Below are 17464 nucleotides of genomic sequence, written 5' to 3' on the forward strand. Positions count from 1 at the left end.
CTGGCCTCGCTCCAGGTATCAGCCTCACACATCCTGGCACAATGTTTTCCAACATCAAACTGTAGCAAGAAAACAAACTTTGATTTGCTCTTCCAGTGTTAATCTTGCCGCCCATAACTGCTCTTACAGTGAGCTCTTACAGCTGGGCTTTCACAGTTAGGTTGACAGGATGAAAGGGTAAACAAGGAAGAATTATCCATCTTGGTGCTTAAATGGGAGCTTCTGAGCACCTCAGTGTGGGCACTGTGTGAAGGTGAAGGTTGAATAGGCTGAACATGTCCTCCTGTCTTCCAGAGCAGTGCTTGTGCCCCAGATCAGGGACTGCTGCAGTTGTTCCCAGTTACTTCACAGGCAGCCCAAGTCCTCCAAGAGCAGGATTTGGCTTTAAAAAAGCCAATTTTTTCCCCAGCCATCCAGCTGCAGATAAAGCATCCCTTTCCCTCTCCTGTTTCTGCCTGGTTTATTGGTAGAAGTCAGCAGAGGCACTGTGGGGAGTAGATCCAGGGCCACAGCCTTGTGAGCTTGGCTACGTGCTAGGGGTGTGGGAAGCAAACTTGGTGTGCTGTAATAACCTACCAATCCCTCCCTTGCTGCTGGTGGTTAGCAATCGTTCTAAATAAGCACATGCTACAGCTTTCTTCCTGAGCACATTTTTTGGCCTTTGGATGGCATGAGATGTAAGTATTAAATGTTACCAATAGAAGCCAAAGGTCTCCAGCCTCCTCTCTGCCAAATGAGGTCAGTGCTCTGCATTGGAGGTCCAGAGCCGCCGTCTGTCTGATGGCCCTGCTTTCTTTGATGTGTCCATCCTAAGGTCTCTTTTCTCGTTGTCCCATTTCTGTTCCATGTCTTGGGGTTTTTAAGCATCTCTCATGTAAATGTATCACATTTTGAGCTAATTAGAGGTTAGTTTACACCATTTTTTTCACAGGCTTGTGGGCAAAGTGGTTTTTTAATAGGCTTGTATCTGCACTCCTCAGATTTGGTGACCCAGGGAGGTGGCAGCACCTTGCCCGTGTAGACAGGCTCCCATGGGATTGTCTGCAGGCTTGACTGGTTCTTTATGTTGGTTGGACTTACTAGTAGAGATCCCCTTCTTGCACCTGGGTGGCTGAGTTTGGCCTGCCCTTCCCTAGTCTCAGTGCAGCTGGATGTCCTGGTCCATGGTGCTGTGATTCGGTCTGATGAGTTGGGCCTCCAGCTCCTAACAAGGCACTGCAAAGCCAATACCCAGATCTTCCAGCAGACACCCTGGAAGGAGGAGATTCATTGTCTTTTTTGATGCATGTGTGTGTTTTTAAAAAGCTATTGCTTAGGCACAGCTGTGGCTGGGACTGGTGGGTTCATGGAACCCACTAAACCCTCAGTGACACAGACAGGACCTGTGCATCCTGGCAGATTGGGGAGGGGGCTGCCAGGACCTCTCCTCTTCAATGCACTTTGGTTTTATTCATTGCAGGTAAAGGTGAGCATTGTTTCTCCTCTCCGGAAGCCTCCCTCTGCTCTAACCATGAAATTGCCCCCATCTTCTGCTGTATTTCCTGACTTCCAGCATCTGCCAGATCCAACCGGGAGCTGCCCTGCTGGTAATCAGCATCCCCCGGATGTGCTCCTCCCTGGCTGACTCAGTTGGCCCAGGCGCTTCGGCACAGCCCTTCTGAGCAGAGAAGAAATTTCTCTTTCTGCCCTGTCTGTCTAAAGCTTTCCCTCCCAGCCCTGCTGGCAGCTGAGTCACTTCCTTCTTTAAATCTGGCCTTAAATCTTGCTTTTCTCTTTAGCCTGTGGTTCACTCCCTTGGTGAGGCACTTCGCACAGCTCTGCCGGGAGGATGCTGAGCAGTGAGCTGCTCCTGGGATGAGACACCGTCTTTGTCTCAGAGCCACAGCAGTGAGTCCCTCTCTGAGGGCTGGGCCCTGTGCCTGCTAAATGGCCCCTCTCAGTATGAGTATTTCTCTTATCTTAGCATTTCTTTCAGTGCTACATCTGACGTAGTAATAGGAGCCAACTCCTGCCTGCGGGCGAGTGTGGAATTTCCTTTGACATCAGCATGTGCCTGTGAGGGAACAGCTCTACCCCTTCCCACCCTGTTTGATCAGATTCAGTAAGAGAGTCATTACAGCATCTCTGCCACTCCTCCTTGTCACTCGTGGGATTTAGGGAGCATTTCTGAAACATGCTCAGAGCAAGGAAAGCTTCAATTTCTGCTTCTAAAGCCTGGAGATATTTTTAGTATAACAACTATGCTCCTCAAATTTTTATACTAGGATATTTTTTTGTCCTTCACCTGCTTATTTCCTTTGCCTTTGGCCCTCTTAGGTCTGAGTGTCTTGCCATTTCACAGTTTTCCTGGTGTGGAGAGACTCACCAGCCAACAGGTTAGTTAGAAGATGTCACCATAAATTAACAGTGTGGCACTGCTGAATTTGTCTAGACTTGCTCCAATTATCAGCAAAGTGTGGGATAAAATTTGCCAAAGCTTTTAAATCCTGCTTTCATCTGGGACTTAAGTAGTTAAGCATTAAATCCATTTCACTACCCTTGCATCTTAGGCATACAAATACTCAAGGTGCTTAGGAAAACATCCTGTGGGTGCCTTGTCCCCAGGCAGAAAGGGGTAAGGCCAGGCAGGGACCAGACCTGTTTCTCTGAGGGTCTGGTGGCTTCCACAGCACAGTGGTGCTCACACAGGTGCCAGAGGTGTAAGAGCACGTTAACAAAACATTTGGGATTAAATGAGTGACTGGCACTGGTGCCTCAGTCACTCTGTAGGCGAATGGTCTGTTTGTGAGACTGCTGCACTTAGAATTGTGTGCAGGCTGTGCAGCTGCATCTGTCTGTAGCTTGGGTTTTCTAAGATGTGACCAAGTGACCATTTTCTAAAGAGGAAAAAAAAAAAAAAAGCCATTTTCCAGTACAGTAAGTCTGCAAATAAAATGAAATCACTGTTGTAAAGGAACTTGGTTTTTGCAGGGGGGACTGGGCTATGGAATTTTTTAGGCAAAGAAGACTTGTCATCCAAGGAGAAGACTTCTTCATTTAAAATGATATGTACAGGAGACATAGCAATCAAGTAAACAAGAACTGCAGTTTCTAACAAATGCTGATAATCGTAAGCTCTTGTTTTTAATCAAGCTTCAGCAATCACATTTTTCACCTTCAAAACAGGCAGCTGTTAAGAGCAATGTAACATGTCCTTTGCATACTGATCCTACGTTGTATATATTTGTTTTCTTTTGCATAGAACGAGGTGATCAGCCAGCAGCTCTCTGTCATTTTCACTCACTGCTATGGGCCCTACCCAATTCCAAAGCTCGTGGAAATCAAGCGCAAGCAGACCTCCCGCCTGGGTAAGTGGGACTGGAGGATCCTTGCTGGCTCTCCAGGGAGAGCTGTGGGAAGGCTGTTGTTGGCCAGGTGCTTGAGGGCGTCACAAGTCAGAAAAATCTCAGTTTAAAAGACAATTAGAAGAAGGAGGGCCCCAAACTTAGCCTGACCGTAAACTCCCACTGACATCAGGAGGGTCATCAGGTGTGCCGGAGTGGGGCTGTAAATCTGCAAAGATTTGTCTGTGTTGCTAATTAGGCTGGGATCCAAGCCTTGGGCCTGGAGGCAAGTGTCTGTCTGGATCTGAAACCACCCTGGCTGGCTGCAGGTGATGCTGCACCAGCACAGTCCTCCCAGCTTGGTCAGCAGAGCCCAGGGTGTTTTCAGGGGATTGAGAGAAGACTGGTGCAATTTTCCAGGACTCTCTTCTCTTGACAGAAACTTCCTCACACAGGGAGAGGGGCCTAGTAGAGTGTAAATGAGCCGAGGGCTCCCCAGCATCTGCTGAACTGCAGTTTGCTCTGGGTAGCAGAGCTGGGAGGCTGTGCCAGTGTCACATGGCACGGATGGCTGGCTGTCATTTCAGCAAAGGTCGTCATGGACTTCAGAGCTTTGAATTCCCTTTGTCTGAACTCCATGTGGTTGTCTCAGGCTGTCCAAAATAGCTTTATGGGCTTTATTCACTAAAACCAATATCCTTCTATTCTATTGCTTTCTTCTGTCAAAACAGGGAAGTACTCAGTATGTTCCTGACCTCTTCCAAATTAAAATTATTGTTTCCTTCTTTTTGTGATTCTAGATCCCCATTTTCTTAACAATAAAGAGATGTCAGATGTCACATTTCTGGTGGAAGGAAGACCATTTTATGCACATCGAGTGTTGCTATTTACTGCATCACCAAGGTAAAACAGAGATACAGCTCTGGTTTTTAACAAAAATAGAATTTGATTTTGTGGATTTGGGGGGGGGAGGTTTGTTGTTTATTTTGCTGTTCCAGTCCTTTGAGGGCTAGTGGTCCAGTCTTCAAGTTTTTCTTAACCAGAACATCCCCACAGCTTGTTTCTGGTTGATCTGCCTGACATTTAACAAGTGCTCCTGTCAATAGATTTTTATCCAGTGAATGATCCATGCTTCTGGCCGTGTATCTGAATTCATTCCTCTGAGGCACATTGGCATGGTGCTCATTACGGCACCCAGTTCTTGACCCAGGAGTCGTGATATTTTGATTCTTAATAATTTGTCTTGTGAGTGGTTAAATTCTGCCTTTCATCAGTTTCAGCAGTCTCCAGGAAAAACAAGCTACTATCACACAATTCATTGATGGCATTTGACAACTTTTAAATAAAACCAAATAGCTGTGAAACATACCATACTATATCCAAGGGCAGTATTTATAGTCTGTTTCCTCTGCTCAGAAGGCTGAATGTGGGTTACCCGGCTCAACCCAACCCAAGAGCTGCTCACAAACGTTATTTGTGTGCAGCTGTATTGTACGAGGTGTGCTTTTAAACAAACCTGCTGACCCTCCAGAACAGCTTATTTCAAGATGTGGCAAGGACAAAGCTCCCAGTTTGGATAATTTAAGTGATACATGGGAATTGATGCTAGTCGTGTTGCCAACCCACAGCCCAGAGTAAAGAGATTTGCATAAAGTAACTGCAGTACCTGACCCTGCCTTCAATGAAGAAATGGATATTGGGGTTTAGAGCTTCTTGGTAGATGTGCAAATACATTCCAATCTCCAGCTTTAAGCCTTCTAATTTGTGTTCCTAATAGAGTTTGGCACTAGTGAAAGCAAGTAAATTGTTATCTGTATTTTAATTAACAAGATGCAGTCCTGATATGGAAACGTTGCCATCCAGCAAATGCTGGTCTTGGTAGATAAGCCAAGCTTTGAACTACTGCTGGAAGGTCAGATGAATTACCAGAGAGAGGAAGTACAATGGCAGGTGTTTCTGGTGTTTCCCATTTTCACCTTCTGATCTATGGAGATACCTGGTTTTGAGAAATAGATTGTTACATATGCATATATCCCACATAAGTCTGCAATTATTAATTAAAAATATGTGAATTTTTTGTCCTGAAACTTGTGTCTGAATTCCAGGTTTCAATAATCAGAGAGCAGCAACCTATCCAGTTTTCTCTCCTGTCTCTTCTTGTACAATTATATTGAGCATGCATAGGAACATTAAAAATCTTAGTGTCGTTTTTTAATATTTTGTTCCAAAACATTTTTTAAGCCAGTATAATAGTCATAAGCCAAAATTTACTGCCTTCAAAAAAGGAAAATGTTCAGGTTTTAAATGTTGCAAACTTACGTAAAAGATCATGTTGCCTTCAAGAAAAAAAATTTGGTTCTGTAATATGCATCATTACAGAATCTGAATTTTGGATGTACATTTTATTCTATTGTTATATTAGATGTATTTTTCAAAAATTTCAAATTGAAATCTTCTGGAGAGAAGCTTCTTCCTTTTGATTTGAACTTTATGTTGGTGTCTAAATCTTGATGCTTTTTGGTGACAAATACGTTCATTTCAGTGTACTGTTTTTGCAAGAGTTGATGCTGTCATTCCACTGCACTTCTGTACTGTTTCTACTGCATTTTTCCACAGAGATAATTGGGCTGGTATTTCAGTTTTACTCCTTTTTATTTAGGTTTAAAGCATTGCTGTCTAGCAAGCCCTCATCTGATAGTACTTGTATTGAGATCAACTATGTGAAGTACCCCATCTTTCAGGTACAGTCCTCAAGCTGAGTTTGAATGGACCTTGTAAGAGGAACACCATGCATGCCCTGTCTGAATTAGTACCTGTGTATGTGATAAACCAGAGCAGTGGTTTCACAAGCACAGGCTTCATCTGTGTTCGAGCACTGCAGAGTGCTATTGATTGCAAATGTGCCCCAGCAGATACAGGAACATGCATTTCACTGACATGGGCTGTGCACACCAAGCACTGCCTGTCAGCATAAGACATTTCTTCCTGCAGTTGGCTCTTTCTGTATTTAATGGACAGGTTTGGAAGAGACACATTTCATTCCCCTCCTTAGCAGTGCTTTCCAATCAATTTTTTGCCATGAAAAGCTAGAGCTTGCTCTCTGTACCTGTAGCATATACATGGATATGATTCTCTTACTTTGAGCTAGAACTCAGGCAGCTCCATGCATCAATTGTTACTGCTGCACATAATTCCCAGCTGCCTACAACAACTGGGCTCCCCACAGAGGGGTCTGAGCTGCCTTGCATTACAGTGCAAAGCCTCCTCCACCTCTTTCTTATCATCCATGCATGCCCACACGCAGCTGGATGAAGGTGGCCTTTGCCAGTGAAGGAGTAAGGGAATAACCTTTATATATGCTGTGTTTTCCTAAATCAGTGATGTACTTAACAGAAAATGCACTGAAAATTCAAAATGAGTTAATCAGTTTTCTGCAAACTGTTTGGAAGCTCACCAGGAAAGCCAGACAATTTGAGTGTGAGGGTTGAGACATTAGAATAACTGTGAGAAGCAAACAATGAACTTTGCAGAGAGAGAGAGAGAGAGAGAGAGAGAAATAACCAAGTATATCTTTGAAATCAGGAGGCTTGAGCCATTTTTACCTACAAATCCGTGGTGGTGTTAGGAGAGCCTCGGGTATTGCCTACATTGTCCCTGTTCCTTTGTGTCTTGGATTGGTTTTTATAAACACTCTCTTTGTTTTATTACAGCTGGTCATGCAGTATCTTTATTATGGAGGTGCAGAGTCGCTCCTGATTAAAAATAATGAAATTATGGAGGTAAGAGATATTTATTTAATTGCAGTGGGAACAATGCTGACTGATCTGTGTACCATGCACCTGAGGGTACGTGGCCATTGGGCAAGACCTGAGCACTCCTGTAAGAGCCAGCAGTGCCTCCCCCGAGAGTGCCCAGGCTCTCTGCAGTGCTGCAGGAGACTGGGAGACTTTGCAAATACCTTCTTAGAGGCAAAGCTGGTGTTACCAAAATCTGGAACCAATTTTCAGCAACTTAGTGTTCCATCCTCCCTATCTCAGCAGCCTTAAAAACATCCAATTTGGTTCCTCACATAGGAGAAATCTTGGGCATGTGCTGGGCTTTAACCATGAGAGAAGTCCACAGGAGACACAGTTCAGTTCAATTTCAAGCATGTGACTCTCAAATTTTGTGAATAAAACCATAATCTGCTCCCTGAGATACAAAGACTTCTTTGCCCCTTTCTCAGTGTATGTAAAATATTCAGGTGCTGTTGGGGCCTTTTGCAAAAGGCAAACCAAGCCAGCTGGAGCTGACTGAACCTTCAATGCAGCCATGCAACCAAAACCTTATGGATGTTAAGTCCCCCTTCCAAATACTGTGTGCCATCGTTGTCAGCTTTGATCAGCAAAACCACTCCAATTATACAGAACTAAGATATATTGAGCAAGTTCCTGATAATCATTCAGGGACTTCTCAGGCAGCAAAAAGAGTGCAGGTGAGTAAATACTGAATTCAGAGATACTTAAAAAGCTGGTATTCATCAGTGCCTGCCACCATGATCACAGGGTCACAGAATAACTCCAGTTGGAAGAGACCCATAAGGAGCATCAAGTCCAACTCCCTGCTCCTTGCAGGTCTATGTAAAGCTAAACCACATCACTCAGAGTGTCGTGCAGATGTGCCTTGAACTCTGGCAGGCTTGGTGCCATGAGCACTTCCTGGGTGGCCTGTTCAGTGACTGACCACCCTCTCTGTGGAGAACCTTTCCTTATGGCCAGTCTGCACTTCCCCTGGTGCAGCTGGTGTCATTTCCTTGGTGTCCTGTCACTGTTCCACTGTTGCTGTACTATTCTGTCCCTGTAACACTACAGTCTGGCAGCCAGAGGATGGAACTGGTCAGGACTGAAATTACCCCTCTCTGGTGCTGGCAGTGGATTTTTAAGTAAGCATACCCACATTGACTTCCTGAGCTGTATAGGAAAAGTTCTCTAATTCTCTATTTCACTCTGAGTTTTGAAAGATCTCCTGAATTTATGAACCGTTTCTGAAATAGAGAATCTTAGACTACGCAGTACAGTGGCTTTATAGAGATGTGTGTGCTATCACCTAGGATGTTAAAAGCTTGTGCTGCATTTCAGCTGGCAGCTTGCTCTACTTTTATGACATCTCAAAACTTCTGAGACTCCACAATGTATGACTGATTGATTGATCTCTTGATAACAGATTTGGCCATGATTCCTCACAGTTTAAAGTAATTACAAACCGGCACATGACTGCTTGAGCCACAGAGGCAGCTGGAATAGGATTTGGCTTTATCTTTCAAAACTGCATTTAGTAACTTGCCTTATTACAAATAGGATAACAAGAAGCACCAGAAATACTCCACAGAAATCTTTGCTGCAATTCATAATTGGGGCCAGCTGGCTGCTATCACATCAGCACTGCAGATTTCCAGCACTTGGATTTATTTATGGGATTAAAGTAGATCTTGAGCAGACTGCGTAGAAGAAGTCAGAATAATGTCATAGAAGTTTCAGGGTTTTGTTTGTTCCTCAGTGCAGCATGAGAGCCCCTTTGGGATGCACGTGTTGGCTTTTTGCTTTGAGTCCCAAATACTAAGGGCTGTGTAAAAGTCTGAATACCTGAATAAGTGCTATTTAAACACATGAACAGCTTGGCCTAAGGTGTGGCTGGATTACAGCAAGGTGTCAAGCAATGAAGAACTCCAACCTGCTTTCTAAAGCAGAGCAGAGAGCCAATGACCTACCATGGAAAGACAGAAAATGAAATTACTTTTCCCTGCTCTAAAAGGACAGAAAAAGGGCAATAAAGGAAATCTTAACACTGCTGAAATCAGTTGGAGAACTCAAAAGTTAAAGCCATTTTCACCCCACAGACATACAGATATGCCAAGGTAGTGCCAGGGTAGGGAGAATAGCCATAGGGGAGGTGCAGGGCCAAAGAGGGAGATCAGTGGTGGTGTCAGGAGAGCTGTGGTAGAGCGGTGACAGCCACATGACACTCACATGAATGCTAGCTAGGCATTGCCTCAAAAAGCTGGTTCCCACCTCTGTGCACTCATTCCTTGGAGTAACATGGACCCCAGACAGTGTTTTGGTGCTCCTGGCCTTGACATCCCCTTATAGCTGCTCACCAGCTAGGACAAGGAGCATATGAAGATCTGATTTGATGCCCTTGAGCCTGCTGAGGTGGCAGATTTGAAGTTTATTGTCTCTTGAGATTAGGACTGCCCAGGATGGTCATCGTCGTTTCAGCTGAATTCCTCTATACTCTTGATCCTGACCTTTCAACTGACTTCCCACATCCAGGTGCTCTGTTTCAGTAAGGTCTTGGGCAACAGTTGAAAGTTGAACCAGAACTTCGGGTTGTGGGGATGTATTTGCAGGTGCCTTGTTGCAGAGTCGTGTTTGCAAAGTGACAGGATGTTCTTCAAGCCGCTGTTTCCTTTTACTCCTTGTCCCATTGCAAAGTCAGCACGTGCACCTGAGCAGTCTTTGGTGTTCTCTCTGTGTATAGATTCCCACTGTGTGGTTTAGAAGGGACTGCAGAGGGTTAAAACAACCAAGCAATCTTCTCATTCTAACTTTTTGTCAGTACTTTCATGATAACTGAAGAAGGGGCAGAGAAAAAAATATAATGAAGCAGTGAAGAAGCAAGCTCTGATTCCGTATCGCTCAGCAGTTTTTGACTATTTTTTCCATGCCTTTTGTTTTTTTTAGCTTCTCTCTGCTGCTAAATTTTTCCAGCTTGAAGCTTTACAACGACACTGTGAGATCATTTGTGCAAAAAGCATTAATACAGAAAACTGTGTGGATATTTATAACCATGCCAAGGTAAAAATAACTGCATAGGCTTGCATGTTGTGTGTCTGCCGTTCATCCTTGCAGGTAGTTTTATAATAAGTAGTTTTATATATATATATATATATATATATATATATATATGTATATCTGATATGCTTAGTACATTTGTTGCATGTTTAAGATTTGTCATTCATTTACTGGGACTGATTAATCGGTACCTGGTATAGTGACAATCCAAAATTAGGTAGCCTAAGTCCAAGATGGCAGCTTCTCAGCCCCTTCCCTAAGTGGTTCAGACTCAATTTGAGTGTGTCACTGTGTGGGAGATCTATCCCTTATTCATGGCAACACAACTGCTGAGCTGATTTTACAGGAATCACTAAGTGAAGTAGGCATCTGTGCTTTCACCTTCCAAGATGCATTTTCCCATTTCCATTACCTGTTTCTTCCTGCCTGAAGCCCACTGGGGTGATACACTCAATGCTGGTGACACGTTGTCAATATATAAAAATGCCACGTTGTGGAAGTGCAATGGCTCAGAGCCCTGCAAGGATGGTAATGAGAATTTTATGTCTTGGAGAGTTTCTTATTGGAATCAAATTATATACTTAGCTTGTGAGGTTGCCTAAGTCATTAGACACAAAAACATGGCATTTCTTGTCCTAGAAAACCTATTTTCACGCATTGGTGGAGGTGGTTACCACATTGATTAGTTTCAGTTTTTTCCCTCCTCACGTGTAGTAGTTAGATTTTCACTTGGAAGATGGAAATGACACACAAGTAAGTGCAGTGAAATATTCCTCAAGCATTTCTTAAAGAGATTTTTTCCTTTAACTTGTATGGTCTGTACAAAAGATAAACTGATGCATTGTGACATGGAGGTTTGATTGAACAAAGTAATCCTGTAGATTGCTCCAAACCCCTGAAGATCTGACCTCCATTCCCATCATCAGGTATTTCCTACAGAGAATAGTAATGTTATGTCTTTGTGTACAGATAACATGCAATCAGTGTTTGAAATAGCACAAAGGTCCACCTGTAAAAATAAGCAATGTGGTATATCTGCAGGTCCATTTAATGTAAGAGGAAAAAAATTACAGTGCAGGAATCATCTGAAAAGTATTTGATTTATCCTCTAGCTCATGTGTGAACTTCTCAATTTGTATTGCTGTCAGTAAAAATAATAATTTTGCTTTAAAATCTTGTTTTCTTTGAATTGTGAAATGGGTCTGTTATTTATATCCTGATTGAAGAAAATTCTTAGATGCTGGGACTTAACAAACCCAGTGGCTAAATCCAGTTCCTGGTTTGCCTGTAAGAGCCTCAACCTGCAAGTTATTTTTGTGCCTGCACTTCCCAATGGAAGCAGTGGGAATAGGGTACCTGAGTGGGTTTTACAGCCAGAGTCATGTTGGCACTGCTGTGGGTAGGGCATTGCAGTAATAGCCAATCTGGCTGTGCATGAATCTTTGACTTCTGGAATTAGTTGGGTTGTAAGGGACACTTCAAGGTCATCTAGTTAGAACCATGGTCAGGGACACCTTTCTTGACCTTGCTGTTTTGCAAGCTCATCTGCACCTGCAGGACCTCCATGCCTTTCCACAGGGGATGTGGGAGCAGGTTGGCCCAGAGAGGTGTGTGGAGCACAGCCTTTGTCATCAAGATTGAGAGAAAGATACTGTTTGGTGGATGGTCCCTTACAGGGCCAAGGTAGGACTCAGTGATCCTTGTGGGTGCCTTCCAACTCAGCATATTCTGTGATTCTGTAGTGTGGATTTGGTCATATTTACAAATACAAGTTCATTAGAGAGTACTGATATCATTAATATCCCTATAGGCTTTCCATTTTTAAAATTGTAATCACAGAATTGTAGAATACCAGCTTGGAAGGGACTTCAAGGATCATCTGGTCCACCTGTTGCAAAAATACAGTCTAGACAAGATGGCCCAGAACCCTGCCCAGCTGAATCTTAAAGGGTCCGATTCTGGGAAATCCACCTCTGCTCTGGGGAGATTTTTTCAATGACTGATTATTTCCATTTCTCCTCAAAGTAAGAAATTTTGCATGACAGTTTTCTGCAGTCATATGCCCCATCCTTGCTAAGGACAGCATTCTTGAAACATGGTCTGTAATGTTTTCCCAAACCTGTAGTTTTAGGGTGTAACTTCTCGCACAAAATCGTGGGTTTGGTAAATTCTGTGGTAAAACTCCCATCAGTTTCCAAGGGAGCAGAGCTTTAGCCTGTGGAATTTTGTTTCCCCAAGCCAGGGTCTTTTAACATGGAATTACTGTGAGAACCATCAGCATAAAATAGTGTTTTATTAACTCCTTCCTCTCCATGCATTCATATCTGTAAGTAAGCAAATTTGGACTGTGCCTGTCTAAAATGCTTAGCTTGTGTATTTGTTTGTGTGCAGCTCTTATGCACTGTATTTGCTGCCTGGGTTTTATCAGAATGATTTTCTTTCTCTAATTTCACTTCTTGTAGTTCCTCGGCGTCACAGAACTATCTGCCTATTGTGAAGGCTACTTTCTCAAAAATATGATGGTCCTCATTGAAAACGAAGCTTTCAAACAGTTGTTGTATGACAAGAATGGAGAAACATCTGGTCAGAATGTACTAGACGACTTACAGAGGACGTTGGCCACAAGGATTCAGTCAATTCATTTGTCTTCTTCAAAGGGCTCTGTTGTGTAAAGCTGAGGAAGATGGTAACCCTCTAATCAAAGACCCTGCAAGTTAAATCTGCTGTTGCAGTTGCTCAAACCTGTTGCAGTTGCTTAAATGACTACAAAAAAGGAAAATGTAAAAAAATTCTACGTTGCATCCAAATAGTTCTGTTTTGGCCAAAGGTGCTGAGCTGGGGCTGTGTTGCCACCTGGATGAGAGAATACAGAAGACAAAGTTCCTCCCTGGTTTTGAGCAAGCTGGGTACCAGAGTATCCAGTGAATTGCCCTTGTACTCACATGCTGAACACGAGCCTGTTCATGGAGCTTGATGCCAACAAAAGCCAGAACTCACATCAGTGAACAGCAGAAGTCCCTGCCTGAAGGGTAGTGCTGGGGGGCACCTGAACTGACCAATTAATCATTTAAGTCAGATTTGTTCCAGTGTTACACAGTTAAGAACTAAATCTATCCATTATCTCGTGCATTTAAGAATTGTAAGAACTGTTATTGCTGTCCAGCAAAGATCAACTGTATTAGAGAAGTGGGTAAGACTGTTAGAGTTGAGGAAATATACTGGCAGATTTTTAGGGGTGGGAACTTTTTAAACTGTTCATAAAAAATAAAGGGGTGGCCTTGTAGTTTAAAACCTGTTTCTTAAGCTTAAAATTTCATTTTCAACAGAGCTGTGTTTGAGAATCTATGTAACATGTTTTGGTTTTTTAAATGGTAAAATGTACATTGTGTAAACACACGTATGATCAATTTTGGCTTGTATTCCTTCCTAGGGTGGTATAATCTTGCCTAAGAGGCTGTGGTTACACCAAACAGGCACATTACCCAGGCTGTCTCTAATACAGTAGTTGGGGGGGCAGGAGAACTGCATGCTACTTGTGATTTGGGGTTGAAATCCGTGACAAACTCAACAAACATGCGTTTGCATGGTAACTGTACCTGTGAAATGTTACGTTCGTGCTTCGTTTTGCCAGGAAAAACGAAATGTTACTTCTTGTCAAACTTCAAATGTGCAATTAGCTTATTTTTTTATCTGGTGCGATTGGCTGCGATGTGATACCCCTGGAGCTCCTTCTCGAGATGCTGATTTCTGTTTGTTGCAGTGAAGAGATAATAACAGATCTTTACTTTAGTGATGTGTGGATATTTTGCTACTGGCCAGAGATTGTGTCTGAGTTAGAATTTTTTAAATTATAATTAAATATGTACTATAGAATGATTTCTCCTTGTATTCTGAGAATGTATAGGTAATCTACAAATGCAGGGCTTGGGTGGGATGGGATGGGGGTTGTGATTTAAATGTCAAAGCTTTGTTTATTTTGCAGCATATTGTTAGCAAGACAAATCTACTATGTGCCACAACATTCCGGATGCCCTCCCTGAAAACCACAGTAAGAAGTAGGCAAAGATGTTGCCTTCTCCATGGCAAAGTGACATTAGTATATTTATTTTCTAGTGTGCCATTCTAGGAAATTTAGAAGAATGCATGTTAACCTCTTTTTCTTTTGTTGAAGCATCTACATCAGGTGCCTCTTCCATGTTCCAGCTTTTGATGTGCTCAGATAACACGGTTTTGGCTTTAGCTATCAGTAGGAAGCTGTTTTATGACTCTGAGATTTAAATCCTCCTTTGTGCTTGGCCTTTTAAAGCCTCTACAGTTTCTGCAACAAATGACAAAATGTCTAAACTGCCACTAATGTTGCAAAGACACAGCATATCAGTCAATTAGATGTTATTTTCTGCATAGTAGATGTTCAGTCAAGGTGTTGTCTGGAGCTTTTAAATAATGGCTACTTCTGTGTGAATGTTGTGATCATAGAGAAGCAAGACCATAGTTAATACAACAGCAACGCAGGGATGCTTGTTGTTGCTTGGTGTGCCTTCTCATCCATGGAAACCCATCTTTCTATGACAAAAATAACTAGCTAAGAGCAGGCCTCACCCTGCAGCCTCATGGTTTAAAAAAGCATGTTTTCAAACAATAATCATTATATTAAAAGGGAGGGAAACAGTGGTAACTCCATGCTAGTCCTTCTTCTGAGTTGAGAGTATCTGTAGTAAAGTTCACTGGGTTTCTTTCAGCAATAAAGGGCTTAATGGGGCCTTTGGTGTCTGTACATGGCATGGTCACTGTGTTTGGGCACCCTGAGCTGTTACAGGCAGGGACTGCAGCTAAGGATTTATACAGGAATAACTTTTGCCCTTGGAAGTACTGGTAATCAAAACATCACAGATGTATAGCTGAAAGAAACATTAAGAAAAAAGTTATAATTTTCAATTCTTTTTTGACCAGTGATCCCCAGGACTTTTGCCAGCAGAAAAGCTAGCCTGTGTAAACCTGGCATTCATTTCTCCTGGAAGCAGCCAGCAAACCTTTGCGGATCCACAAACCAGAGTTTGGAAATGGTGGTTTTAGTCTGCCTCTCCTGATGTGAGGCTGGGTGAGGTCCAGCTGAACCATGCCAGACAACGTGCAGCTTGCAGACTCTTCAAAAATCTATTCATCACTCTCATAATCAGAAGATTTTCTTAAAAGACTTCAGAATTCCTTCATTACAAATCAAGCCACTTTTCCTTCAAGTCCTGATTGATGGGAAATCCAGATATCTTATAAGATCTCTTTGGAAAGTTATTCTATGAATGAAAGGAATTATCCACCTTGCAGTATAGTCCTTCCTAGTTCCTTTGTTAGTGTTTTCTAGGTCTCTGATTCTTGCTGTCATTCCCCTCATGACTTCCCATTTCCCTTAAATTTATGTACTTCGGCAGGAGTTTTATACATTAACAAGCAAAGCAGAGAAACTGTTGCTGTGGTTTATGTAAAGCATATCAGAAAATATATCTCCAGATATTTTCTACAAGAACATCTCACGGCTGACTTTGATCTAGTCTGTCTTGTAATTCCTGAGGGATTCACTGCTGCCTTCCCAGGAGTTCCATCTTTATTTGTGCATTTGTTTACTACACCTTTCAAAGTACAACACTTTCAATTTCTCTTTATTAAATTTGTTCTGCTCTAATCAGGGCTATTTCCCCACTTCATCAAGATCAATTGCAATTCTGATCGTGTCTTCTAGCCTGTTTCATAATCACAAACCTTTATTATATGTGGCTTCATGCATGGATTCTTCATTCCATTAATCTGGGGCTGGGGGGAAGGGCTGTTGTCAATTTAATCTAAAAAGCAATGTGAGTTTCAGTGGGTGCCCATGAATACCATCCCTATCAGATAAGGCTCGTTCCAGAGCATGTTATTAGCTTTTTTTTGAGACATGGTGTTATCGTCTTAGAAAATAAAAAGCTTTCTCTTCCTTTAGTTTTTGTATGAGTTGCAATAATTTACACATTTTGAGGCCAGATATTGACTCCAGTCTTGGTAAAATGGAAAAAATTACGACATCCTTAGGAAAACTTAGGATTTTCTTTTTTAATCATAATTTTCCAGCCTGTAATGAGTGAAGGTGCCTATCCATCTGTCATTGTTATACTAATCCACTGCTGTTCTATTTGAGGACTTACAGATATCCTGTCCCTGCCTCATGGCAGATCTTTCCTTATATCCCTACACAGTCATCCCTTAGTTTCCAGAATTTCCTGACAGTCCCACTTTGCTTCACATGCTGCCTGCCAGTTTCCACACTTCCCAGGTTTTTTTTTACTCTAGAGCCCTGCTGGATTCCTTCCCAAGCCCAGAAGTGGTATCTGTGTTGTCCTGAATAGTTGATTTTCCAATAATTGGCTCAAGAGCTGGGAAGAGAAAAGGATGGGGAATGTAGGAGGGCAAAGGTTTTGGACATCACAGGGGAAGGCTGGCATTCTTTTCATTTCAAATTTCAGCACTGTCTACTTACTTCTCTGATTTTCCCCTGATCTGTTCCTTAGGCCTGCTGTCCTCTAAACACAGCTGGTGGCCAGATGCTCTCTGTTCTGGAACAAGGCCAACTTTCTAATGGCTAAGACTATTTTTTCCCCAGCTACAACTTCTGCCTGCTTGGTTTCAGCTCCGGAGTGGATTCGTGCAAATGTCTATTAAAGACAGAGGAAACATCTTTAAAAGGGTGTGAAGGTTTAGTAGCCAGGCTCCTATTGGCACTAATGAGAGCTGCTTGCTGAATCCTCCACGTGCTGCTTTAGACACTGAGCCATTTTCCACTGAATGTCCCCTGGCTTCATACCAAACATTGCACGAGTCCTGGATGGGCTGTAATGTGTGATGTGCTGGGGGCTTTCGTAAATTCTAGTTTCAAAGCAACATGTGCTGCTCTTTAAAGGTTAGAAATAAGAAGGGAAGTTTGCACTGAAGTAAACTGCTCCAAGGTGATGCAGTGATAAAAAGGAAAGGCCATCTTTTCTTCCCAGCTGTACCTGCCTAAAATCAGAGGAGGCTTCTGTTAAGGCGTGGAATGCCGCCAGGTCTGTGGGGACTCAGGTATGCAGGACCCTGTTCAGGTGGGGTTTGTTAAAGTTAACACATTCACATACTCAAGGCAAGGATTAGGCCATCCTAGAAAAAAGCAGCCATTCATAGTGCTCCTGTTTATGGGTTAAATCCTGGGAGAAGCTGGGAACCTACAGATCTAGCTGAAGTCAGTTGCACATATTCAGGGTCCCTCAGGAGCTGGCTCTGTCTTTAAAATACTGCTGAAAGATGACA

General features: G+C 42.7%; 1 protein-coding gene across 2 annotated transcripts in view; it reads left to right on the forward strand.

The window, feature by feature from the left end:
* Positions 1-14029, forward strand: part of ABTB3 (ankyrin repeat and BTB domain containing 3) — a 165229-nt gene extending 151200 nt beyond the window's left edge. Inside the window, exons 12-17 of one of the 2 annotated variants that reach the window (XM_063395761.1) lie at positions 3242-3347; positions 4124-4226; positions 5983-6064; positions 7034-7102; positions 10043-10156; positions 12616-14029. In XM_063395761.1, the coding sequence (XP_063251831.1) occupies positions 3242-3347; positions 4124-4226; positions 5983-6064; positions 7034-7102; positions 10043-10156; positions 12616-12825 (684 nt within the window). In that variant the 3' untranslated portion in view covers positions 12826-14029. The remainder of the gene's footprint in view (positions 1-3241; positions 3348-4123; positions 4227-5982; positions 6065-7033; positions 7103-10042; positions 10157-12615) is intronic. The other variant, XM_063395762.1, reaches the window with a different exon arrangement.
* The last annotated feature ends 3435 nt before the right edge of the window (positions 14030-17464 follow it).

This window comes from Prinia subflava, chromosome 4 (genome assembly GCF_021018805.1).
Source record: "Prinia subflava isolate CZ2003 ecotype Zambia chromosome 4, Cam_Psub_1.2, whole genome shotgun sequence".
Lineage (NCBI taxonomy): Eukaryota > Metazoa > Chordata > Aves > Passeriformes > Cisticolidae > Prinia > Prinia subflava.